Source organism: Schistocerca cancellata, chromosome 2 (assembly GCF_023864275.1).
Source record: "Schistocerca cancellata isolate TAMUIC-IGC-003103 chromosome 2, iqSchCanc2.1, whole genome shotgun sequence".
In the NCBI taxonomy this organism is placed as follows: Eukaryota; Metazoa; Arthropoda; class Insecta; order Orthoptera; family Acrididae; genus Schistocerca; species Schistocerca cancellata.
In genome coordinates, this window is record NC_064627.1 from 127,468,832 (window position 1) to 127,496,643 (window position 27,812).

At 42.5% G+C, this 27,812-nt stretch overlaps 1 protein-coding gene across 1 annotated transcript in view; it reads right to left on the bottom strand.

The window, feature by feature from the left end:
* The window catches only part of LOC126151703 (Down syndrome cell adhesion molecule-like protein 1 homolog), a 193,027-nt gene that overhangs the window by 158,523 nt on the left and 6,692 nt on the right, over positions 1 to 27,812 (bottom strand). The window contains exons 3-4 of the mRNA XM_049915962.1: positions 25,094 to 25,331; positions 8,906 to 9,049 (exon numbers count right to left, since the gene is read on the bottom strand). Of these exons, the coding sequence (XP_049771919.1) occupies positions 8,906 to 9,049; positions 25,094 to 25,331 (382 nt within the window). The remainder of the gene's footprint in view (positions 1 to 8,905; positions 9,050 to 25,093; positions 25,332 to 27,812) is intronic.

The window sequence follows — 27,812 nt, forward strand, 5'->3', positions numbered from 1 at the left end:
TGTTACTGATTTTACTTATGTTGCCAAATATACAGTAATGATGTCCCAGTATAGGTATGTTGAATAGAGGTGCTTTGGCTGGTCTTAATTGCAACTGATTCAGAAATGGCAGTTTTTTCCAACAAGACGTATTTAGCTGTAAAGGAGTTCTTTGTGTCAGGTTAAAACAGTTCTTCGCGCATGAACACACCAGAGAAACAGAGATATGCGAGAGTGAGGTTCTGTAAAAAGAACTAAATATCAGCCGGCCGAAGTGGCTGTGCGGTTCTAGGCGCTGCAGTCTGGAACCGCGAGACCGCTACGGTCGCAGGTTCGAATCCTGCCTCGGGCATGGATGTGTGTGATGTCCTTAGGTTAGTTACGTTTAATTAGTTCTAAGTTCTAGGGGACTAATGACCTCAGAAATTGAGTCCCATAGTGCTCAGAGCCAGCCAACTAAATATCAGGCACTGTAACACAACTGAGCAACCTGACCAAAACTGTAAACTGTAGACACACACACACACACACACACACAAACACACACACACACACACACACGCACACACACACACACACTCATATATATTTTGAAGACAGAATAAATTGGTTGATCGGGAACTCCATGCAGTGCTGTGTGCACAACGACCGTATATGTTAAATTAAAAGGAAGGTCAGCGTTGGCCCTAGTATTGATGTTTTATTGATACAGAATCGATTTTCGATCACATAGTGATCATCTTCAGTGCTGTACAAATTAAACTCTGCCACTGGTATCACTGGGATCACAATTTTGATCGCTTCTCAGTTTTGGTTATTGATAACTTGATACCAGTGTCTGAGTTTAATTTGTACAGCGCTGAAGAAGATGACTATGTGATTGAAAATCGATTCTGCTATCAATAAAACACTAATATTACGGCCAACGCTGACCTTCCTTTTAATTTAAGGATAGATTGGGGTACACACACGTTTTCAATCGCTGAAGTATCGTTACTTGTCGCGAAAAACCTGTACAACAGTGTGGTTTAGGCTAAATTTCCATTAAGTATTCTCTCAGCAGGTAAAGAAAAACACCTGTTCTTATCAGCTTATTATGTCTCATGTCCTGTATCACAGAGCGAGAATATTAATTTTTGCCTCATGATCCAAGCATGCTCCACGTATGTCACAGGATGCCTTCTCCCTTTCGAACCCTCTTAAAGTAGCCAGATGCCTTGTCAAATATGACTTTTCTTAAGGTAGCAGCAACGAGGAGAGATAAATGTAAGTTTGATACTATGTATCACTTTAAAAATTCAGTAATGTAGCTCATTTTATTATGATAAGCATCTAACTGTGTGTGGGTAGGACATTTAAATTTCGTGAAAATATCTCGCCGGAACCAAAAAAATTCCTGACTACCGCTACAACTCGCGAAATATATCCGTCGTACTCTGGCCATCGCTTCTACCTGCCCGGCGACCTTTCATTCATATCATATGGACCATAAGAGACCCTTTGCGTGATGAGAAATTTTTTCGTGCAATCTTTTCACAGGTAGTTCAAACAGGAATCTCTGGAAGGACGGCGATGTTCTTTTCGAGGAACACCATCGTGAAAATTTGGAGAACCGACATTTGAAGCTGACTGTAGAAGGTTTCTAGTGCCTCCTACACACATTTCGGTTGACGAACACGAAAATAAGATTCGAGAAATTACCGCTCAGACAGTCTTATTCCCTCATTCTATTTGCGAGTGGAGTAGAAAAGTAAATGACTTGTAACGATATAGGACACCCTTCGCCGCACGCCGCGTTCATCGAGAAAACAAAAGACGAAACTTCTGCTGCTGAGCCTCTCACGTTTTGTTGACATGAGAAGTCGTCGAGATTAGTGGTTTTGAACTCAAGCAATTGTATGAAATGCGTTGAAATTCTGGAAAAATCTGGTAAAATTGTGAAATTTATGGACAATACGACAGAAGCGATAAAAATGGTTCTTATAGAGCTCCTACCTCGACAGTTTGCTCATCCGTCATCGATAACAGTATCGTAGACGAGTTCATAGTTTTACTCAATTGGATATTACGAAATAACATGGAGGGATAGATGTGAATTATAGTTTGATGTCGGCGGCAAAAAATATTTTATTTTCCCACCACATGTGAATAGATAACGTGAAACCTACTGTTCTGTATTTATATTTATGAATCTGAAGCGTACGTAATACCCATACGCATTAAAATTTATTTGTATGACTTCCACAGACGCTAATTTTGGATACACGGGCTAAGGAAGGCTAGTGCTTGAAGCAGTGGGATAGTCGGTGCCAGCGTATTGAACGGCGACCACCCCGTCACATCGCCCGCTTCTCTGGCGGCTGTTGCATTTTCCCACTGTGAGGTGTAGCCAAGGGCCATAGCATGGCGTTGGCCGCTCCGTGACGAAGAGTCAAGTATTTCGCTATTGTTCCAGTGGTCGGTATTTCCTAGAAATACTGCTGATTTCTGCAGAACTGAAACGATATATCATTGTCAGCCCAACACGGCCCAAGAAAGAGCACCTGCAGTGGATGGAGCTTTTTGTGTACCTCAGTGACAATATAGAACAGGCCTGGAAAAGCAGTATCCTTACCTACAGGTGGAGGAGGCAGGAGGGGCGGAGGTAGGAGGGGAGGTAAGACCGGTTTTGAGCTGCATTCATGGTGTAACATAGTTGTTGCTATTGTGATTTTTTTAAGTTGCTTGCTTATATGAGGATTTTGTCTTTCTCCTCCTAAGACGCAGTGGTACCACTCTCACGAAAAACACGCCTCTGCAGCGCGGAATATTCGCTCAAAATTGATTATCGTGTTTTTGTTTGGTTCTACCAGTTTTACGTTATTGGTCAAGTCTTTTACTCACCATAGTGTGTGGAACTTGCTAGTCCAATGTATGTTTAAGGACTGTTGGATAGTGTTAAGTGCTTATTTTGTATCGTATTCAAGGCAAGATTCAATGCTCTTGGTTCAATAATCATTGTAGGAAGGATAAGTTCATACCACGATCGTCAGATTACACTCACTTAGCTGCAGCTTTAAATAATTTTAGTACTATATACGCTATCTGCACTGTCGTAGTATTCCTTTTAAAAGCGCATGACCACACCTTTTACACGATGTGAGGTGAGGTCCGCCGGTACGATATTTGCCGTGTCATAGTATTCGTTCCAAAATTGTGAGACTGCACCCTTTTACACGATATGAGAAGTCCGTCGTTACAATACAAGCATAATAAACACACCAGGAAAATACATGATGGTAACACTTCACGCAGCAAATGAGCGTCCGTGTTTTTTCAGTCACTTCTTAAAATAAATGCGCTGGCATTACAGCAGTTCAGCTGCTAAGAAGGACAACACCTTACGCAGACTCAGATAATTAGGGTCTCATAGGAAGATTTTTACCGAGAGACAGTCAGCAGCAGAAGTTCCATCTTTTGTTTTATCGATAAATAACAAACATTCTTCCGTGAGTTTCTCGTGCCTATAAATGGGTGGAATTATATCTTAATAGTAGACTACATTTACAATTATTTCTATGTGCTTAGTTTGCAAACCATCGTATGGTGTGTGGCGGAGGGTGTGTGCTGTATCATTACTAGTTTACCACGGCACTAGAAACCTATTACTATCAGCTTCAAATGTCGGTCCTCTAAATTTTCTCAACAGTGTTCTTCGAAAAAATCATCATGTTCCCTCCAGGGACTTCTGTTTGAGCTAACTGGTGGATATAATCCGACTACGGGTAAAAATTAATCATCATGCAAACGGACTCTCACGAACAGTTTGATAACAATGACATGCCGCTGGGCAGGTGTGGAGGCGAGGGCAAGACAACAACGGATATGATTCGCGAGTTGGGGCGATAATCAGTCGTTTTTTTCGTTGCGGCGAGATTTTCTTCACGAAAGTTAAATCTCCCACTACACACAGCTTGATGATCATTGTAATAAAATTAGTTTATAAAGTGATATCTAGTATAAAACTGAAATTTACAACTCCTCTGTGCTGCTGGCAAAAGAGACTTGGTAGGTTGACGAGGCATCTGGCTACTTTAAGAGGGTTCGAAAGTGAGGTCGCATCCTGTGACATATATGGAGCATGATCAGTTCATGAGGCAAAAATGAGACAAATGTTCTTGCCCTGTGATGCAGGACGTAAGGCATAATAGACTTAAAGAACAGATTTTTTTGTACCTGTAGAGAGAATATTTAGAGGAAATATAGTCAATATCACACTGTTGTACAGGATTTTCGCAACAAGTAACAATACTTTAGCAATGCGAAAAGATGTGTGGGCCGCAGTTTGTTCTGTCTTCAAAAATAGCTCACATAAAAGGAAGGAATCTACATTTCATGTGAGAAGGCTGGGTTGATTTGGGGGAAGAGACCAAACTGCGAGGTCATCGATCTCATCGGATTAGGGAAGGATGGGGAAGGAAGTCGGTCGTGCCCTTTCGGAGGAACCATCCTGGAATTTTCCTGAGGCGATTTAGGGAAATCACAGAAAACCTAAATCAGGTTGGTCGGACGCGGGATTGAACCGTCGTCCTCCCCAATGCGAGTCCAATGTGCTAACCACTGCGCCACCTCGCTCGGTTATGCGAGAAATTCGATGTGTGTGGACAGCCTCATTCCCATTTCTTATTGGGCAAAGTGGATTTTTTAAACTGGGAAGTCTACGTCAGGCTGGAACTGCAGGTCCAAGCTGCACCTGCTTGTCTTCCAGTGCCGACGGCCAACGGCTCACCGGAAGTCGCTGCTTCGCCTCACGTGACTGGTGGGTACAGTGAATGCTCCGACCTGCCGGATCTTGCCCGGAGGTGTGGGAACAAGTTCTGATGGTGGCGTCGTCTGTATGGCTGAACAGCAAAGTAATCAGTATGCTGGTTGAGTGGCAACAGAAGCAGATGTACATGCTGCGTGAGAATTCTTAATATCTTAATATATCCACCCTATGCGCTGGACGATTACCTGTATCCACGTATATCGATCGGCTGACTGCTTGTCTGTCACATTGACAGTCTCTGTGGTCTCTGATCGTGTGGTAGGCTAGAGGTGTGCGAACAACTGCTGGTATGGCCGGAGCGGGTGTGGGTCCCTAGTCCTCTGCCAGTCGGCGTGGCTGGGCTCTCCAGGAGCTGGTGGATGGCGCAGGATTCACGATGGTGAGTGTGTGTGACTCTCGCCAGATGTGTTTAGTGCAGGTAGTGGAGGTGGGTGTTTGTGTGTTCTCAAATGGCGGTGCATGATAGACCTCGGATATACGCTTATCAGCCACAATATTATGACCACCCACCTACTATCGATGTGAATCTGTGCAGGTGAAGGCAGCGTCATCTGTCGAGGTATGACTCGTAGTCGGACACATGCGCAGTGCATGTAGTCACTGTGAGCATGCTTTCCATGAGCAGAATGGGGAAGGTGCACGATCTACCTGACTTTGACTGAGGGCAGACTGTGACGACGCAGAGGCTTGGCATGAGCATTTTGGAAACTGCAGTACTTGTCAGGTTTTCAAAAATGCTGTGGTGAGCATCTTCAACAACTGGTAAAACCACCGGAAACCGCACCCAAACCATAGGGATTGCGCTTCCACCCCTCATTACACATGTCGGACATGTACGCTGGGCAAACTGGTAAAACAGGACAGGCAGTGAACTGTGGTGGAGCTAATGTCAGTCTCTAATGCTGGACAGAGTGCAACTATGTCTGAACTCTCAGTGCACGAAACACTCTTATGGTCTACATAGCCAATGAGCCGTGAAAGTCCCAGTGGTAACAAGATAGCATCAGCAACTATGATTGGAATGTGTACGTGACCATCAGCACTGGAAGTTGGCACAGTGGCAAGGCCATTGCATGGTCTGCTGAATCACGATACTTTCTTCATCATGCATATGGGAGGGTAGACTCTGTCAGCTTCCAGCTCAAACGTTCACACAGGCCTCCATGGGTCCACTGGAGCTCATGTAAGGCACCGTGATGGCCAAGGAGTATCATACGGTGCCTACAGACCACGTTCACCCCTTCATGACGATCATGTTTCCCAATGGCAGTAGTATTTTTCAACAAGATAATTCTCCATGTCACAAGACCAGGACTGTGAAAGAGTGGCTCCAGAAAAACAGTGACTTGGCAAAGATTGACTCTTTTTTCCACCAGTTTACAGATGGAGGGGCAGTGCAGGAAGGGAGGGGGAAGCAGGGCAGGGGAAGGGAGCACTAGGTGATTAGCCACAAGGGGGAAATGTAGGACTGAACTGAACTGGGGAGGGGTGACAAAAAAAACTGTCCATCTTTCCAGAGGGTTGGAAAGGAGGAGGAGAGGGAAGAGAGAGGTGGTGGGTTTCTCAGGAGGGATTATCCCCAGCAGGTCATATATCAACACATTTCTTAAATAAATTAGCATAACAACAGGTTAAGGTCATAAATCAATCAACTGTCACAATTTAATTAATTAGTATATAGATTTGATATTAAAAGTGGTCCATTCTCTCTTTGCTCCATTACTCACCTATCGAAAACCAACTTCCAATACGCCCTGGCATGAAGTACGACTTATTTGATTAATAACATGAGAATGACTGAATTAACACAACCATGAAAATGAACTGTTGTGATTTGTACGTATAGAATGGTAGAAAACTGTTTATACAGGATGGTGGGGTATGGACACAGAAATTCTGATACTTGTTACCTCAATATGTACACTCCAGTGTGTAAATTGTTTTTCTCTGCATCTGTCTTCCTGCAAACACGTCACATGATTCACTACCACATGTTTTCTGAGTGGTTGTAGCTGCTCTACAAAGTGGAAGACACTGTCAATATAGACTATCTGTGTTGCATACACGTGTCGGCTCTTCAATACCTGGCCTGCCATCCAGGAGAAAATAGACTTTAGTTGCTTGGTTGTGTCACCACACTTGGAGGTAGTTATCAACTTATAGACATACTACTCATCATAGCAATAAGTATTAGACACCAAATGAAGTAAATAATGATGTAATGTTGTTCAGCTCGCTGTCCTCGGTCATCAATAGAAATATCTGCACTTATATCCCTAACACCCTGAATAATTTTGTATGTTAAATTTTTGGTACTTTTGTACTTTGAACGTAGGTAATTTTTTGACAATTGTCTAATAATTTCAAAGCCAGTCGCCATTCAGATCTAAAAGTGACTAAGAGAGAAAAGTAAAGTAATAATAACAAAAGCGATTTAAGAAAATAACAGAAAAATTATATATTTTTCACACAACTTGATTAAAGGTAAAAAAATACCGTTCCATTTAGTTAGCAGGGTCATGGACCATTAATAGGAATTAATAAATGAGACAAAAATGTGGGAAATATTTGCTACAGACCATTTAGGTACTGGCTCTGGTTCGGGTTGTATGTCAAGCAGCTGCATTAGTTCATATAGTTATCATAAATACACATCCTGGTACTTGGTTGTGCCATGCAGCATGAGGATCATATGTCCTAAAGCTGTGTATCCAGCTCCTGCTACTGAAGCAGATTTCTTATTTTATTTGTCGAAAGACAACTAACTGCACTATATTTGGGTAAGGTCGAATTGGCCTTTCGAACATAATTATTTCCACCGTCTTAGACTTCCCTCTTTCCGTTTTTGTCACCTGTGTTATCAATGCAGTCTACCAGTGCGTTTTTACGGGCACACTGGGATACATTCCCCTTTTCTGTCGAACACAACGTTATCTTTGTTGCGGTTTGTTACGAAAAAAAGCATTCCGTAACAACGCAGTCACTCTAAATGTATGATATAGTATAACTATGACCATTAATTTAATACTAATTCTCTGATCACTTCATTTTACACTTGGCAAAGCCTGATGATATGTTAAATTTCAAAATTTAATTGTTGGTTTCAGGTAAAACTATTGTCTCTTAGCTAACGTCATTCACTCAGGTGGAACTGAACCTCCAGCATCAAGCTCATGACACCGCATAGGCTGTTTGCATCACCTAAGAAGTACGAAAAGTCCCGCTGATTATGTCAGACCAGAAATGTCTCATATCACCGTCATCACTCATCCTAGGAATACATACACTTTCTAATATACAGTATGTTGCGTAGACTTCTTTTTTTAATAAAAAATGGAATGTACTGACTCTCAAAGCTTGTTCTTGTCCATGAAATGATTCAAGATAATCCATAAGGGCTGTAGTTACGAAAATTTATTGTAATGATGTGTGTAAGACATAAGCTGTATCTAACTATAACGAATGAATAATCGACCGTTCTAGTAAGCAAGAGAACATTTTGTAATTAATGAGAAACGCTGATCTGAACCAGTTTCGGTAGTAAAAGTATTTGAAAGACTACAAGCAACATCAATGTTAGCTTGCGATACTGGTGCTGGAAGGTGCGAAACACAAATGTAACGCCGGCCAGAGTGGCCGTGCGGTTATAGGCGCTACAGTCTGGAGCCGAGCGTCCGCTATGGTCGCAGGTTCGAATCCTGCCTCGGGCGTGGATGTGTGTGATGTCCTTAGGTTAGTTAGGTTTAATTAGTTCTAAATTCTAGGTGACTGATGATCTCAGAAGTTAAGTCGCATAGTGCTCCGAGCCATTTGAACAAATGTAACTTACCCGAAAGGAATGGAAAAAAAGTAAAATTGCAGTCTGAATCATGAATGATTGGGATGAATAAGAGGACTGTAGTTTAATACTAACCTGTTCTACTTTAGTTTTACTGTTAGAGATTCAAACGTTATACAAAATACTGTGTTTTATCTTTTAGACACGAAGTCATATTGCTGAAGTTGCATATGCATCCATGTTAGTGACTCTTATACATTAATGTTTGATAAATTTGTCAGAGAAGTAGATTTTTGCGTAGCTAGGTAAGCTGCCTACAGCATGTAAAAGGAGAATTTTACCTTCCCAGTCGGACAGAGCTCGGTACAAGACCCTGTAACCCTGCAGCACTCCATTGATCTGAGCAGTGGGAGAGGACCACTGAACAAACAGGGCGCGAGAAGACAAAGGCTTACACTTAACGTCTTCTGGAGGCGCTCCAGGAACTGAAACAAGCAGACAAAAAGAAAGAGCAATAAAAAATCACTTTTAGTGTTAAATGAGACGCGAAAAACCACTGTCCTTTTTAGCAAGGGATTATTAACGTTTGAACTGTACATAAACGTTGTTTTCGTTAGTCCTCAGATTAAAAGTGAAATGTAAACAAGAGAAAACACAGAATGCTCTCCGCTGCGTCGTTTCAAAGCAGCGAGATGGCTGGCTTGAAACAAAAGCTTTCTTTAGTAAATGAATTTATCTTCGTTCTGCAACAGTTATTTGTACAATTTTGTAGCATTGTTAATAGCTACATAATCTCGAGCGTGTAGCCAGACTCTGCAAAATATTGTTAGGTGAGCTTGATGTAGCTTCAAAGAGACCAGCGTTTTTATTAATTTATTTATACATCCTGGCCAGGATAGGGAAATTAGACCCTCTCTTGCATCTAACAAGTCAGTCTCCATGTTCTGCAGTGTGTTCTAAAAGGAGGCGCAAACTTACGACAGAACATTTGTTAAACTTTTTGTTTGACGTAGTTATGTTCCTCGTTTAATTTATGAAACAGAGAGTATATAGCGTCATCCAGTATGTCAGATGATCTAATTATGTCAAGACGCAGAATACATCCACGCAGAATTGTTGTACAGATGTACCGAATAAGTACACCAGCAAAAGCCTGTAGGACAAGTTCCAGAAAATGGGAACTATAGCAGATGCAGCCAAATGTGGTCGACAGAAAACGTTAATTCCAGATTCCTACAAGATGCGTGTTCTACGAGTGTCCTTAATATTTTCATATCACTATCATATGAGCATTTCACAACCTATTTCTGGTTTCCAACGACTGCTGGCTGATCGAAAATAGTCACCGCATTGTGAGGTGCTCATGTGATTGCGTCTTGAAAATATTAAGCAGAAATAAAAAGGAAAAAAAAATCAACCACTTAATGTCTGTATACACAACGCAAATATTTTTGAAATATTCTTTAGACTATCGATAAATCTGCATGGCATCTATTTAGCCAGTTTGACCTCTCTGTTCGTAGTACCCTTACAGCAGGAACGGTCAAAAATTCAGGACATGAGAAGTGCTCTTGCTCGTATGCCATACCTCCCTCAGCTGGCTGCATACTTCCCCCACCTACTGTGGGTGTGAGAGGGGCGAAGCAATGGAAACTGGAAAAACGCTGCATTCAAATGGAAGTGCAGTTGCATTTCTTATGTCTTGATTTCATATTTCACAACAACTTAGACCACAAACAAAGCAAATTTTCAGTATTATTTAATTATTTTTGATGCAATGAAGACATAATTTTTATCTGATACAAACTGTTAGCATACGGATAGATGCAGACAATATCACAGATGTTTCACACTCAGGTTGTCACGTAATGGTGACTTATTTAGTTTCAAAATCGGAAAAGCATTTCACACGCATACGTTGATCGAAACGTTTTATCATGTTTGCTACTTCTTTATGGAGACGTGGAAACTCTTCCCAACGGAAGCAATGTAGAAGTTCTACACAGTTTTAACTCAGAAGAATTTGTCTTTTAAACGGAAATTACATTGCAGATCAATCAGTTCCATCTGTATACGCAGAGTGGCAATTTAAACTGAAACAAAAACATCTCGAAAACAGATGTAAGATTGGCAGTGTCCTCAGAAGTTCAGAAAACTATCCTTGTATTCTTTCAAGGCCACACTGAATTATTCAAATCTGTGTTTTCCATAACGTCAGTGATCTTAGGGAAATTGTCTGCTTTTTTATATCAGAATTTGTCCCTTCCACAACACGATTTCCCTTTTAAATCCATCCGTATTGGTTCAAATGGTTCAAATGGCTCTGAGCACTATGGGACTTAACTTCTGTGGTCATCAGTCCCCTAGAACTTAGAACTACTTAAACCTAACTAACCTAAGGACATCACACACTTCTATGCCCAAGGCAGGATTCGAACCTGCGACCGTAGCGGTCGCGCGGTTCCAGACTGTAGCGCCTAGAACCGCTCGGCCACCCCGGCTGGCCATCTGTATTAAATGGGAAATAAGTTGTTACTTGCAGTGTCTTACTGTGGTCATTGTGCTTTTAACTCCACTTAAAATGCGAAGTCTGCAATCCGTTACGGATGTTTTAATTTCCGTTCCTGCTCGCCTTTTCCCTTCATACGTTGAAGATTAGCCGATTTTAAATCGAAAAATCGTTTCAGGCGTGCCTCCTTGACCAACGTGCATTTCATAATACGTAAAGTCTTCATACTCATTATTCAGTTCCATCGAAAAATGATGCAACAAACCGTGGATTAATGCATGCGACTTCAGAAATTTTATAACCCATACCATCAGTTTCATGGCGTGCTGTATGCATGCAAATTTTAGCACTAAGTGCTTCTTGATGTACAAAACGGTGAGTCCCATCCGTCGATCGTTATATATTTTGCTCTTTCTGCTCGATTGAATCTTTAAAGTCTTTCTTTGCAGCGTTGTTCCATAGCACACTTGCGGTATTTGTCGATTACGGGACTGTGTACCTCGGAACAGAAATTGAGAATTCTTCTCCTCTGGCATTCGCATTCACTTTTGTGACGGTAGACCACTGCAATGGCCGGCCGTTGTGGTCGAGAGGTTCTAGGCGCTTCAGTCCGAAACCACGCTGCTGCTACTGTCGTTCGAGTCCTGCCTCGGGCATGGATGTATGCGATGTCCTTAGGTTAGTTAGGTTTAAGTAGTTCTAAGTCTGCCGAACAGAAGAAAGTCATGCCGACCGAAAAATGCCTCGCCGCAATGTTGAATGTCTCTACTTCCGAGAAGTACCGAGCAAAACCGCAATGGAAGTATTTCAAACCCTATAGTTACAAACAGATCGAATCTTATCGACGGTGTCAGTATAGGGACAGGGATTAGATATCAATGTGAACATAACGACGATGGTTACTAAAGTCGCACATTTTCATCGCAGTTTATAAACACTGTACCTGAAGAACAGCTACAGTATGGAGGTTTGAGCAGGACATTGCTATGGGTCATACATCCAACACCGCCATGGTTTTTTTAGGATATTGTTTTCATGGACAAGTGATTCCAAATGTGTTGTTTCCCCTTCAGTCTCCTGAATCATCCCCACCGGAGATTTTCTTGCGGGTGTAGCTTAAGGACGCTGCTTGCATATTTTGCCTTGACACTATTCCCGAACTGCAGGAAACAAATTTAATGAAGTGTTGCTGCGCAATTCATATTCAGTTGCGTGAATCGAATAATGGAGGCAGCTTTCTACAACTTTTTATAACTGCGTCATTTTTCTAACATGGTTCTGCTATCTTTCGAATGTCCTCTACGTCACATTCATTATGTATGACACACATATGTTAGGTTTTACAATAGAGATTGCAATTCTTCGAAATTTGTTTCTACTGAGGTCGAATTTGCGTGTTACAGTGTCGTCTGGACCCTTATAACAAGTCTAGGCGAAATAATGTTAGTTATTGAATGTTTTTATTGGCCACCCGATTCCGCTGTGACAGTTTTAGAGTCATTCAAGGCAAATCTGGTATCAGTAGCGCGCAAATATGCAGATCAATTAATGTTAGTCGGAGGTGACTTTAAGCTACCAACTGTAGACTGGGACATCTTTGGCTTCACTGCAGGTCGTAGGGACAGACAGTCTTGTGAAGTACTTCTGACCAGGATTTCCGAGAACTGCCTTGAACAACTAGCTAAACAATCCACACGCAATGAAAATATTATAAACCTTATAGCTATAGACCGAATCTTATCCACAGTGTCAGTATAGAGACAGGGATTAGTTAATAAATCGGTCAAGAAGGCCAAGCGAGTGTTTATGCTAGAAAAAGTAGATAAGTAGTTATTAGCGTCCCACATACATAATGCATGGACTTCATCCAGCTCCAGTATGTGGCACGTAAGAGGATTATGGGCAAAGTTTAAATTGTTATTTAATCACGCTCTGGAGATTAATGTGCCAGGTAAGTGTATCAAGAATTGGAACGAGCATTTGTGGTTCAGTAATCAAATTCGGAAAATGATGGGTAAATATTGTTGTACTCTCGGTTAAAAAAAGAAGCAAAAGTTAGCAGAAATTCTTCCGTTCGAAGAAGATCAATGCGCGAAGCATACAACAACATCCACCGTCATACCTTAGCGAAAGGTCGTGCCGAGAACCCAAGAAAATTATTGTCACACGTAAAATAACTAAGTGGTTTGAGGGCTTCTATTCAATCACTCGTCGACCAGTCTGGGTATGGCAGTAGTAGACAGCAAAAGAAAAGCTGAAGTCTTAAATTTCACCTTTAAGAAAGCATTCATGCAGAAGAACCCTACAAAAATGACCTCGTCTGACTGTAATACAGACTCCCACATGGAGCGCACAGTTATTGGCGTCCGAGGAGTGGAGAAGCAACTAAAAGAGTTGAAAAAAAGTAAGTCGCCAGGTCCAAATGGAACCCCATTTCGGTTTTTATAAAGAGTACTCTGCGCCATTGGTCCCTTACTTACTGCATTTATAGCGAATCTCTCGCCCAGCAAACAGTCCCAGGCGACTGGAGAAAGGCGCAGATGACTCCTGTGTATAAGAAAGGTAAAAGAACTGACCCGCATAATTAAAGACCAATATCCCTAACATCGGTCTGCTGCAGAAATCTGAGTTCAGATGCAATAAATTTCCTTCTGTCCACAAATCAGCACAGGTTTACAAAGCAATTTTCGTACGAAATTCAGCTTCTGCTCTTCTCACATGATATCCTACGAACCATGGATGAAGGGCAACAGGAAGATTCCATGTTCCCACATAAGTCTCTGACACGATTCCTCACTGCAGATTCTTGACGAAGGTCCGAGCGTACGAAGTATGTCCCCAAATATGGCTCGAACACATTTCAAATAATAAATACCATTATATCATACACGATTGCGACCGTTCAGCAGAGGCAAGGGTATCGTCAGGAGTGTTCCAGCGAACTGTGATAGGACCCCTTTTATTCTCTGTACGAGGTGTGGCAATAAAGAAGCCGGACTGGTTGTTGTGCGAATTTCCGGCTTCGTCGATCACAGATAGAAGAGTGGGGGAATAAACCTGGGACTCTCCTTGACACACGTACAAAATTTTACGCCGCTGTGGTTAGTCTGTATGTGAACCTTCTTAGAAACTGGTCGTGCGTCTGAGCTCCGTTGGAATTATGCTACGCTCTAAGGTGGAACAACGTGTTAGCATCAAATTCGTCACAAAACGTGGAAAATCCACAACAGAAACTTACGATTTGTTGAAACAAGTTTATAGTGATCAGTGTCTGTCTATCTATTACGCAATTTCCCGAGTGGGTTAAGACGTCCAAGGACGGTAGGGAAGACGTCGAAGACGACCCTAAATCAGGTCGTCCTTCCACTCCGAAAACTAAAGAGAATGAATTGTCTGAGAAGACTGCCGACCAAGCATTTGAGCAATTTCAGAACTTTTTGCATGAATGAGGAAACCGTTAGGCAGATTTTGCACGATGATCTGGGCATGAAAAAGGTCTGTGCTGAAGTACTGACAATAATCCTCACAAATGAGCAAAAGCAACATCGAGTGGACTGCTGAGCTGATTCTTTTGAAAACATTGAAAATGAACCTGATTACTTCAGCGAAGTGTGGTAAAACACGAATATTCCAATACGGTCCAGAGACTAGGCGACAATCCGTGCATTGGAGGAGCCCTCAATCTCCTAGGAAGGTGAAAGCGCGCATGAGCAAATCAAAATTCAAAGCAATGATGTATGTTTTCTTCGATAACCGAGGAGTTATCTACATTGACTTGGTGCCTGAAAGTCACACTGTCAATAAAGCTTATTATTTAACCGTTATGAATACCCCGTGAACGTGTGCGACAGAGACCAGATCTGTGAATGAATCGCTCATAATGCGATGTCTGTGAAGACATTTTGGCACAGTTCCAGTGATGGAACATCCACCGCATTCTCCTGACCTAGCACCATGAGACTTCTTTCTCTTCCCAAAACTGAAGCCTGGGTTCAAAGAGACCAGGTTCGAGTCCGTGAGTACAGTGAAAGAAAAAGCAACGAGCCTCCTCAACAGCATAACAGAAAAAGACTTACAGCACTGTTTCCAACAGTGGAAAAGTATCATGGAGCGGTACATGGATCGGGGAGGGGACTACATTTCAGGGGACAACATTTCAATTGTGTACATTTTTTCAATAGAGAATGAGACCATGAGTCCGGTTTCTTTCTTGCCATATCTCGTATACATACACTACTGGCCTTTAAAATTTCTACACCAAGAAGAAATGCAGATGATAAACGGGTATTCATTGGACAAATATATTGTACTAGAACTGACATGTGATTACATTTTCATGCAATTTGGGTGCATAGATCCTGAGAAATCAGTACCCAGAACAACCACCTCTGGCCGTAATAACGGTCTTGATACGCCTGGGCATTGAGTCAAACAGAGCTTGGATGGCGTGTACAGGTACAGCTGCCCATGCAGCTTCAACACGATACCAAGTTCACCAAGAGTAGTGAATGGCGTATTGTGACGAGCCAATTGCTCAGCCACCATTGACCAGACGTTTTCAGCTGGTGAGAGATCTGGAGAATGTGATGGCCAAGGCAGCAGTCGAACATTTTCTGTATCCAGAAAGGCACGTACAGGACCTGCAACATGTGGTCGTGCATCATCCTGCTGAAATGTAGGGTTTCACAGGGATCGAATGAAGGGTAGAGCCACAGGTCGTAACACATCTGAAATGTAACGTCGACTGTTCAAAGTGCCGTCAGTGCGAACAAGAGGTGACCGAGACTTGTAACAAGTGGCACCCCATACCATCACGCCAGGTGATACGCCAGTATGGCGATGACGAATACACGCTTCTAATGTGCGTTCACCGCGATGTCGCCAAACACCGATGCGACCATCATGATACTGTAAACAGAACCTCGATTCATCCGAAGAAATGACGTTTTGTCATTCGTGGACCCAAGTTCGTCGTTGAGTACATACCATCGCAGGCGCTCCTGTCTGTGATGCAGCGTCAAGGATAACCGCAGCCATGGTCTGCGAGCTGATAGTTAATGCTGCTGCAAACGTCGTAGAACTGTTCGTGTAGATGGTTGTTGTCTTGCAAACGTCCCCATCTGTTGACTCAGGGATCGAGACGTGGCTGCACGATCCGTTACAGCCATGCGGATAAGATGCCTGTCATCTCGACTGCTAGTGATACGAGGCCGTTGGGATCCAGCACGGCGTTCCGTATTACCCTCCTGAACCCACCGATTCCATATTCCGCTAACAGTCATTGGATCTCGAACAACTCGAGTAGTAATGTCGCGATACGATGAACCTCAATCGCGATAGGCTACAATCCGACATTTACCGAAGTCGGAAACATGATGGTACGCATTTCTCCTCCTTACACGAGGCATCACAACAACGTTTCACCAGGCAACGCCGGATAAGTGCTGTTTGTGTATGAGAAATCGGTTCGAAACTTTCAGCACGTTGTAGGTGACGCCACCGGCGTCTGCCTTGTGTAAATGCTCTGAAAAGCTAATCATTTGCATATCACAGCATCTGCTTCCTGTCGGTTAAATTTCGTGCCTGTAGCACTTCATCTTAGTGGTGTAGCAATTTTAATGGCCAGTAGAGTAAATTAGGCCACGGACAGGTGAGCAGCAGTTTATGGCTATTTGCTGTTGACGCTGTGGTGTCGTCATTGAGTGACTGTAGGATATGCGAGATGACTTAGACATAATTTCTAGTTTGTTTGTTGAATGGCAGCTTGCTATAAATATGGAAGATGTAAATTAAGGCGGATGAGTAGGAAAAACACTTCTGTGAGGTTCGAATACAGTTTTAGTAGGGCGCAGCTTGACACTCACAGCGGTTAAATATGTAGGAGTAGCATTACAAAGTGACATGCAATGGAATGAGCACGTCAGGTTGGCAGCAGGGAAGGTGAACTCTCCAATTCCAGTACTATCCGCACCAGGTCGGATTAAAGGAAGACATTGAAGCTCGTGGTCGTGCGGTAGCGTTTTCGCTTCCCGCGCGCGGGTTCCCGTGTTCGATTCCTCGCGGGGTCAGGGATTTTCTCTGCCTCGTGATGACTGGGTGTTGTGTGATGTCCTTAGGTTAGTTAGGTTTAAGTAGTTCTAAGTTCTAGGGAACTGATGACCACAGATGTTAAGTCCCATAGTGCTCAGAGCCATTTGAACCATTGAGGCAGTTCACAGGCGTGCTGCTATATTTGTCACCGGTAGGTTCGATCGGCACACAAGTACAGGGCTATTACAAATGATTGAAGCGATTTCATAAATTCACTGTAGCTCCACTTCATTGACATATGGTCACGACACACTACAGATACGTAGAAAAACTCATAAAGTTTTGTTCGGCTGAAGCCGCACTTCAGGTTTCTGCCGCCAGAGCGCTCAAGAGCGCAGTGAGATAAAATGGCGACAGGACCCGAGAAAGTGTATGTCGTGCTTGAAATGCACTCACATCAGTCAGTCACAACAGTGCAACGACACTTTAGGACGAAGTTCAACAAAGATCCACCAACTGCTAACTCCATTCGGCGATGGTATGCGCAGTTTAAAGCTTCTGGATGCCTCTGTAAGGGGAAATCAACGGGTCGGCCTGCAGTGAGCGAAGAAACGGTTGAACGCGTGCGGGCAAGTTTCACGCGTAGCCCGCGGAAGTCGACGAATAAATTGGCTCATGCCACAACTGGAGACCGACAGCGCCGACTTCATCTTTCAACAGGATGGTGCTCCACCGCACTTCCATCATGATGTTCGGCATTTCTTAAACAGGAGATTGGAAAACCGATGGATCGGTCGTGGTGGAAATCATGATCAGCAATTCATGTCATGGTCTCCACGCTCTCCCGACTTCTCCATGCGATTTATTTCTGTGGGGTTATGTGAAAGACTCAGTGTTTAAACCTCCTCTACCAAGAAACGTGCCAGAACTGCGAGCTCGCATCAACGATGCTTTCGAACTCATTGATGGGGACATGCTGCGCCGAGTGTGGGAGGAACTTGATTATCGGCTTGATGTCTGTCGAATCACTAAAGGGGCACATATCGAACATTTGTGAATGCCTAAAAAAACTTTTTGAGTTTTTGTATGTGTGTGCAAAGCATTGTGAAAATATCTCAAATAATAAAGTTATTGTAGAGCTGTGAAATCGCTTCAATCATTTGTAATAACCCTGTATTACGGAAATGCTTCGTGACTCAAATGGGATTCCCTGGAGGGAAGACGACAATTTTTTCGTAACGTACTATTGCAGAAATTTAGAGAACTGGCATTTGCAGAAAGATTCTATTGCAACCAACGTACGAGGGTGAGTCAAAGGAAAACCTTAAATATTTTTTAAAATGTTACTTATTGTGCAGAAGTGGTGCAAAGCTGTATCACTTTTCAACTAATCTCCCCTACGCTCAATGCAAGTCCTCCAGCGGTTACAAAGCGCATAAATTCCTTAAGAAAAAAATTCTTCTGGTAGTCCTCGCAACCTCTTCACCAGAACGAAACTTCTTTCCTCCAATTGCGTCTTTGAGTGGTCCAGACATATGGAAATCACTTGGGGCAAGGTCTGGTGATTACGGTGGATGAGGAAGACACTCAAAATGCAGGTCTGTGATTGTTGCAACTGTTGTACGGGCAGTGTGGGGCCTTGCATTTGCATGTTGCAAAAGGACACCTGCTGACAATAATCCACGTCGCTTTGATTTGATTGCAGTCCGCAGATGATTTTTTAGGAGATCTGTGTATGATGCACTGGTCATAGTGGTCCCTCTAGGTATGTAATGCTCCAAAACAACACCTTTTTCGACCCAAAAGAGAGTCAGGATAACCTTCTCTGCTGATGGTTCTGTTCCAAACTTCGTTGGTTTTGGTGATGAGGAATGGCGCCATTCCTTGCTCGCTTTCTTCGTTTTCGGTTGGTGCAAGTGAACCCAGGTTTCGTCCCCAGCAACGATTCTTGCTAGGAAGCCATCACCTTCTCGTTCAAAGCGCCGAATAAGTTCTTCACAAGCATCAACACGTCGTTCTCAGGAGTCTTCTGCCGTGGCACTCATCTTGCAGACGCTTTGTGAAACTGGAGCACATCATACACAATGTGGTTTGCTGACCCATGACTAATCTGCGCCGGCCGGAGTGGCCGTGCGGTTCTAGGCGCTTCAGTCTGGAAGCGCGAGACCGCTGCGGTCGCAGGTTCGAATACTACCTCGGGCATGGATGTATGTGATGTCCTTAGGTTAGTTAGGTTTAAGTAGTTCTAAGTTCTAGGGGACTGATGACCTCAGATGTTAAGTCCCATAGTGCTCAGAGCCATCTGAACCATCTGAACTAATCTGTAAACATGCTGCAATGTCATTCAGTGTCACTCGGCAGTTTTCCTTCACTATGGCTTCACCTGCTGCAATGTTCTGTGAAATCACAACTCGTTGTACCTGACCTGGACGAGGAGCATCTTCCACTGAAGTCACACCAATTGCGGACTTCCTACTCCATTCGTAGACTTGCTGCTGTGACAAACATGCATCACCGTACTGAACCTTCATTCGTCGATGAATTTCAATAGGTTTCACCTTCATTCCGCAAAAACCGAATAGCGGAACGCTGTTCTTCCCTGGTGCCAGTCGCAAGTGGGGCGGCCATCTTTATACTGATACTGCGACGGTATGTGGGCATCTGCACTATGCTTCCATCTACAGGCCATTCTGCATGCTGTTTGTAGCACGCTTACCAACTTAGAGGATAACGGTGAGAAATTTCGATTTGTTGTTACAAATTTAAGGTTTTCAGTTGACTCACCCTCGTACATTACGAATAAGAACCATGAGGATAAAAAGCGAGAAATTAGTGCTCACAAGGAGGCTTGTAGACAGTGGTTTTTGCGAGTGCAAATGACTAGTACTGGCACAAGATACCCTCCTCCATGCACCGTACAGTCGTTTGTGGAATATGTATGCACTTGTGGATGTAGAAATAGTTACATCAACAACGAGAACAGGAACACTTACAGCAGAAAAAAAACACAGTTTGTATCTTTTATAACCTACAGACAGGTAGATTCAGACTGAGGGCCGTGGCAGCAGTGGACGTGAGAGAAGTGGTGGGTAACGGAGCGTCGAGTAGTGAGGTGGGAAATACGTTCTTTGGGAAAATATGTCCCGACTGGCCGAGGAACGAGATTGAAACAAGACTAACTGGAAGACGTCAGTATTTGCTTCACTACCTGAAAGGAAGAAATAGCCATACATGTCAGTTTGCGAGGGAATAGTTGTGAGGTCGATCAACAGGAGGGTTTCACATTTTTCTTAACTGTAATAAGATATTAATTAGTGCTCTAGTTGCAAGGTAGCCTGATTCAGACGCGAACAGCAGCAGCAGAGAAGAAGCTTCCAGACATTTCTTGTTTTATGGATGAGCACAGCTAGGTAACTAGATAAGTGAGACTTTGTGTTACACTACGAGAATATGACGCTCACATGTATTCCACGGGCGACAACTCACGTCATGACAGAATCTTCGGCGTCGCTGAAACTCGAGAGAGCGACGAAAACTTACGATCGGTATCCTTTAGGGCGACATATTGAGCAGTAGATGTCACGGTTATGAATTTTTTTCTTATTTGAGCCATCAGTCTTCTGAATGGTTTGATGCGGATCGTCACGAATCTCTTCATCTCAGAGTGGTACTTGCAACCCATGTTTCAATTATTTGCTGGATGTATTCCAATCTCTGTCTCCCTCTACAGTTTTTGCCCTCTACAGCTCGCTCTAGTACCATGGAAGTCATTCCCTCAGTCTTAACAGATGTCCTATCATCCTGTCCCTTCTCCTTGTCAGTGTTTTCCACATATTCCTTTCCTCTCCGATTATGCGCAGAACCTTCTCATTTCTTACCTTATCAGTCCACCAAATTTTCAATACTCGTCTGTAGCACCACATCTCAAATGCTTCGATTTTGCTCTGTTCCGGTTTCCCTACAGTCCATGTTCCACTACCATACAATGTGCTCCAAACGTACATCCTCAGAAATTTCTTTCTCAAATTAAGGCTAATATTCGATACTAGTAGACTTCCCTTGGCCAGGAATGCCAATTTTGCCATTACTAGTCTGCTTTTGATGTCCTACTTGCTCCATCCGTCGTGGGTTACTTTACTGCCTAGGTAGTAGATTTCCTTAACTTCCTCTACTTCGTGAACATCAAGCCTGATGTTAAGTTTCTCGCTGTTCTCATTTCTGCTTCTTCTCATTACTTTCGTCTTTCTTCGATTAACTCTCGGTCCATATTATGTATTCATTAGACTTCCATTCAGCAGATTAATTCTTCTTCACTTTCACTCAGCACAGAAATTTCATCAGCGAATCTTATCATTGACATCCTTTCACACTGAATTTCAATTTCAATCCTGAACCTTTCTTTTATTTCCATGATTGCCTCTTCGATGTACAGATTGATCAGTAGACGTGAAATAAACATCCCTGTCTTACACCATTTTTAATCCGAGCACTTCTTCTTGTTCATACACTCGTATTTTACTTCTTGGCTCTTGTACATATATTGCGTGTTACTCGTCTATCCCTATAGCTTATCCCTATTTTTCTCAGAATTCCTTACATCTTACACCATTTTACATTGTCGAACGCTTTTTGGAAGATGACAAATCCTTTGAAAGTGTCTTGATTTTTCTTTAGTCTTGCCTCTCTGGTGCCTTTATCTTTCCTAAATCTAAACTGATCCTCACCCAATGCATCCTCAATTTTCTTTCCCACAGTATACCTGCAGAAATTCTTCACAGCCCCTTGGGATGTGGCCCAAACAGATACAGACCTTGTAGTGGTTGCTGTACCTGAAAATTCTTCTCATTCTTTAGTTCCGTTCAAGGTGAAATCTCCTGATTTTTGTTGTTAGTTGTCAGTCGTTGACTGGGATTTTCTCACATATCACGAACACAAAACCAGAATAGTCTCTACACGTTCATACGACTTCCTGGCGCTCCAGTTACCAAGTCAGTTGGAGCTACGACGCAGTCTAATTGTATCTCAAAAACTGTCAACGTGGTTTAAACAATAAATCACAATGGAAAACTCAATGGTTCCACTTACTTGCTACAGTGGTCTGTGGCTTTAGTTAATTTTTTTCGTCTTCCCTCGCCTCAAATCTTCTATTATTGCCTTAGTCCGCTTCATTATATGGCGCACGAATTGTCTCTTACCCGTTCGTAAGCGACAATAAAATAAAGGAATCGTTCTCTTCTCCCAATCTGATTTGCGGAGTATAGAAAACGGTCCTGTGTTGTGATACTTACATATACGAACACTTCAGGAATCGCAGTAATTATGAAATCATGCCAACAGCATTTGCAGGCATTCTCCCTTCACTATTTCACTTTATCAGACAATTTTTGACTACAAATGGTCGACTACTCTGGCTGTTTCGATGGGAGTAGCACCTATTAAATGGGTCGATTGTCAAGACAATTCTGAATTAAAACGATATGTGGCTATTTCTCATATTTTACGTAACAACCATATTATGTCATGTAATATGTGAATAATCAATAAAAAACTATGTGCTGTGACCTTCCTTGCGTTCAGTGTGCCAGATAAGGATAAACTTCCACAACACGCATGCCAAGATAGCATAACGATTATTGACATGCACAACGCACATGGTGGTGCTCGCTAATATAAACTAATCTTTCTGGACAACACACAACTAAGTCTCAACGATACGCGCAGAAAAGTGTCTTCGCACTCCACAAGCCTCTCTTTTGCATTCCTTTTTTTTTTTTTTTTTTAAAAGTGCAAGTGCAATTAGGACTCGCGCTCTGTGGGTTCAATACAAACTTAATAATATATGTCGTTAATAATGTATGTTGATAATAGTGATTCAATGGCCTGGTGCAAGTATTTCTATTGGACACCACTTCGGTGACTTGTGTGTTTGCAACCTCCACAGTAATCCAACCGGTGACGGGGACCTACAATTTAAAGTGGATTCCTCATTTCGTTGAAGGTGAAAGCAAGGACAGGAGAAAAACGTGGTCAGCTCGAAGTTCGATCCCGCTACCTCTTGGTTTTCAGGGACGCGATTTACCGATGGACCACCAGCCCCAAAATGCATGTAAATAATTGACCTATAGGTTTTGATCAATGAGTTTGTGAATACACAAAATGTATCACATACATGGCCGTATTATTTGACAGGATTGACGTAGAACCTTAAATTATTTACACCGCCAAGGGACTATAGATCTTAGTATTTGGCATAAATTTCATCTTGATACGTCTACCCGCTCCTGAGGGGAGGGAGTATTTATAGTCGGACAGACAGTCAGGCAGACAGATACACAGACGGCCACAAAAAAGATTTTACACTGAAGCGCCAAAGAAACTGGTATAGACATGCGTATTCAAATACACAGATATGTAAACAGGCAGAATACGGTGCTGCTGTCGGCAACACCTATATAAGACAACAAGTGTCTGGCGCAGTTGTTAGATCGGTTACTGCTGCTACAATGGCGGTTATCGAGATTTACATGAGTTTGAACGTGGTGTTATAGTCAGCGCAAGAGCGATGGGACGCAGCATCTCTGAGGTAGCGATGAAGTGTGGATATTCCCGTACGACCATTTCACGTGTGTACCGCGAATATCAGGAATCCGGTAAAACATCAAATCTCCAACATGGCTGTGGCTGGAAAAAGATCCTGCAAGAACGGGACCAACGACTACCGAAGAGAATCGTTCAGTGAGGCAGAAGTGCAACCCTTCCGCACATGGCTACAAATTTGAATGCTGGTCCATCAGCAAGTGTCAGCGTGCGAACCATTCAACGAAACATCATCGATATGGGCTTTCGGAGCCGAAGGCCCACTCGTGTACCGTTGATGACAGAACGACACAAAGCTTTACGCCTCGCCTGGGCCCGTCAACACCGACATTGGACTGTTGATGTCTGGAAACATGTGCCTGGTCGGACGAGTCTCGTTTCAAATTGTACAGAGCGGATGGACGTATACGGATATGCAACGAATATGAATCCATGGCCTCTGCGTATGAGCAGGGGAGTGTTCAAGCTGGTGGCAGCTCTGTAATGGTGTGAGGCATGTGCAGCTGGAGTGATATGCGAGCCCTGATACGTCTAGATACGCCTCTGACGAGTGACAAGTACATAAGCATCCTGTCTGATCACGTGCATCCATTCATGTCCATTGTGCATTGCGACTGACTTGGGCAATTCCAGCAGGACAATTCGACACTCTACACGTCCAGAATTGATACAGAGTGGCTCCAGGACCACTCTTCTGAGTTTAAACATTTCCGATGGCCACTAAACTCCCCAGACATGAACATTATTGAGCATATCTGGGCTGCCTTGCAACGTGCTGTTCAGAAGAGATCTCCACCTCCTCGTACTCTCACGGATTTATGGACAGCCCTGCATTATTCACGGTGTCAGTTCCCTCCAGCACTACTTCAGACATCAGTCGAGTCCATGCCGCGTCGTGTTGCGGTACTTCTGCGTGCTCGCGGGGGCCCTACACGATATTAGGCAGGTGTAGCAGTTTCTTTGGCTCTTCAGTGCATAAGAGTGCCATTGTTACCGACTAAGGTACGGAACCCTAAAAATTATTGTAAAAGGAACAGTTGGCTACCTGATGATGGTATCATGTTGTCAGAGAGCGCCGGATCAACAAATACTGGAAAATAAACATGACCGAAACAGAGAAAGTCTTATATTTATAACTGTAGGTACTATTCAAGTATTTCTTATTGCAGGTGAAGGAGAACAGAAATGGTAACACCAGCCCTAAATGCATTCCCTCTGATCTTTAGCTACAAACAATTTTTTTTTTCACAAACCATTTTAATATTTTGAACATTAGAAAGCATTTCGACGAATCACTAACGTAAAATGTAAAGTTATTGATAACAACGACATAGGAGAAATGCAAAGTAACACCACACTTTACGACCCTCAGAGCTCACCAGAGCAGACTCACCGTCTTCATCTGTCATGGCGGTAATTTCTGGGCTCTTGGGACCTGCTCCAGCCTTATTGTACGCCTGTATCAAAACTGTGTACTCTGTAAACTTCTGCAGGTTGGTGAGCAGGCCTTGTAGCGGCATTCCTGGAATTACTTCGAACGTCTTGTAATGGAATGCGTCAGAAGAGTTAGTCCTTCTGTAGCCAATGTAGTATCCCAGAATTTCTCCATTTTGAAATTTCTCTTCTGGTGGCTGTAAAGTTGAAGAAAAGCTTAATTATATCGTTGATAAGTGAGCTTGTGTAATCAGTGTATGCCACATTCGAACACTTACTATTTATACAGTTCTTAAAGGCACTTATGCAAAAAGTGAATGTGCTAGAGGAATAGCAATGCAAATAGGTTATTGCACTGAGCCTAAAGCTGGTGTATCTTTATAAAAGTAGGTAGAAATAAGAAGTGCAAAGTTAACATTAATCAATGTGCCAGGCAAGCTCCGCTTCGGGCGAAAAGTACCGGTGGGACCGTGGAAACGCTAAGAAATGGTACGCCGCAATTTTTTCTCTTTCTTGAGAGGGTACCTATCACCGTGCATACCACGCTATCATGCTAGTTTACGCGGTGAACAAAGAAATTTGCTTTACCACTCTGGTAGGAATAAAATAACATTTTAAATTATACTGTGCATATTGTATATGGAACATGGGATTCGTTGGGAATTGAAATTCCACTCGACAGCAATAGTGCTAGAAATGTTTTTCACCCAGTATTTCTATGCATTCGAAGACTTTTCGCAAAATCGGATACGGTCATCATTTTAACTGATTCCTGGTGAAACATTTCTGATCAAACACTGTGTATCATATTAATTAAATGGAAATCGTTTTTGCCTTGTTTCACGATCTTTATTATTATTGTATGACCTAGGTCTCGGATTATAAGCCAATTTTCTAGTACACAACTGATCCAAAAAATGGCAAACAAGCAAAAATAAACACGCCCAATTCTTAAAGTATCAATTCATGATAAACCGTAAAAAGTTGTCTGTGTTGCCAAATTTAACACAGATACATTTGTAGCCAATAGGTTTCATTGCGACATTATTTACAATAACTTTGAACAAATAGATAGTGCCTTGGAGCTACGTGCATAGGAATGAGAATTTGTGTTATAATCTTATTATGAATGAAGGCACCAACGTTGTTCTCCTATGTAGAAGTCGTTAGCTGCCTAAAAGGGGTGAATAACGGAATTGAGTTTTCCCAGTCAATAGTGAAGATGGGGATACAAATCTGTTTTCTTTTTCTAGTGTTTCTGGTTGAGTGAGCTTTGTACTGTTTCCCTCCGTATGTATAACTTTTGCATCTCTTATTTATTTATGATTTTGTTTCAAGCAATGTTCAGCGAAGGAAGAATCAGTCCTCTATAATTTGCAGCTTTACCGTACAATTAATTCACCATAGAAATCTGAACACATTTCCATCTGAGAACACGCCGACAGCGGCTATTTTATTTATCTTTGGATTTCATACGATTGCCTGCCACACAGACGAAGTGATACATTCTGATTAATGTCATAGTTTTTCATACTGAACAGATGCGGATTTTCTGTGAATTTAGCTCGAACTAGGCAAACTACAAGGCACTGTAGAATAATGGCTTATTTGAGTAACTCGTGTGCGTTTAACAAGGGGACCACCCTACTCGTCATCACCGGTTTTATCCAAATGTATGGTAATATGCATGGCTTGACCAGAAATGAAGACGATAGAAGTGGAAGCTCCAGATGACAAAGGGTTTAGAAAGAAATAGCAATTTTTTCGCTGGTCAGGTGATATATGAGTCATTTATGTTAGCATAGTTTCCAGATAGCGGGTGAAGCAGTGGAAATAGTGCAGAACGATAATCTGAGGGTCGTGGTTGGAGCTCCTTGCTGAAATTTACTTTTAACTTAATTTTTTACGTTACTTACACAGCAAATAAATCTAAATAATGCTCAATATATCGTAGCTATTAATATTTTCATAGAAGACATAAAAAAGGCAAAGGAAAATTTGAGATTGCAAATAAATTTCCAGTCAGGGATTATATGGCGTATACAAGAACTTCTTATGTAAAATTACAATATTTTGTTATTTTCAAGCTGATGATTTACGAGTGCTGAGGTAATATTCATAGGAAAAACAAGGGAAGCAATAATTTTTACAGCGTCTCGCACAGGTTTTAAACTCTGCTGCTTTGCAGCTAAGTGGTCGTTTTAAAATTTCTAAAGGAAAAATAAACTTGGTTTGCATTCATAAAAGGCTTTCACTCATCGCATAGTTTGGCAGCAAATCACGCGTAACGCATCATTTTGCCAAATACTGGCTATGACAGCTAGTGATGTACAATGAAATATATTTTTACAGTCTTGTCGGTATGTGATTCTATTTGTTTCTCGATGAGGTAAGAGCAGATTTTTTCACAAAGCGTAAGTGTGGTAAAAATTGAAAATAAAAGAAAGTTTGAGCATAGGGGCTTGAAGCCACGACCCTTAGATTCCCGCAGCGCCGATCGGTGCCTGAATCCCACCTTAACATAAATGTCTCGTGGCTCCCCCGACCAGCCCAAAAGTACTATTCTTTTTTCTAAACCCTTCACCATCAGGATCTCCCACTTCTATCACTTTCATTTCTGGCCAAGTTCTGCATATACCATACATTTCGAGGAAATCTGTGATGACGAGTAGACGCGG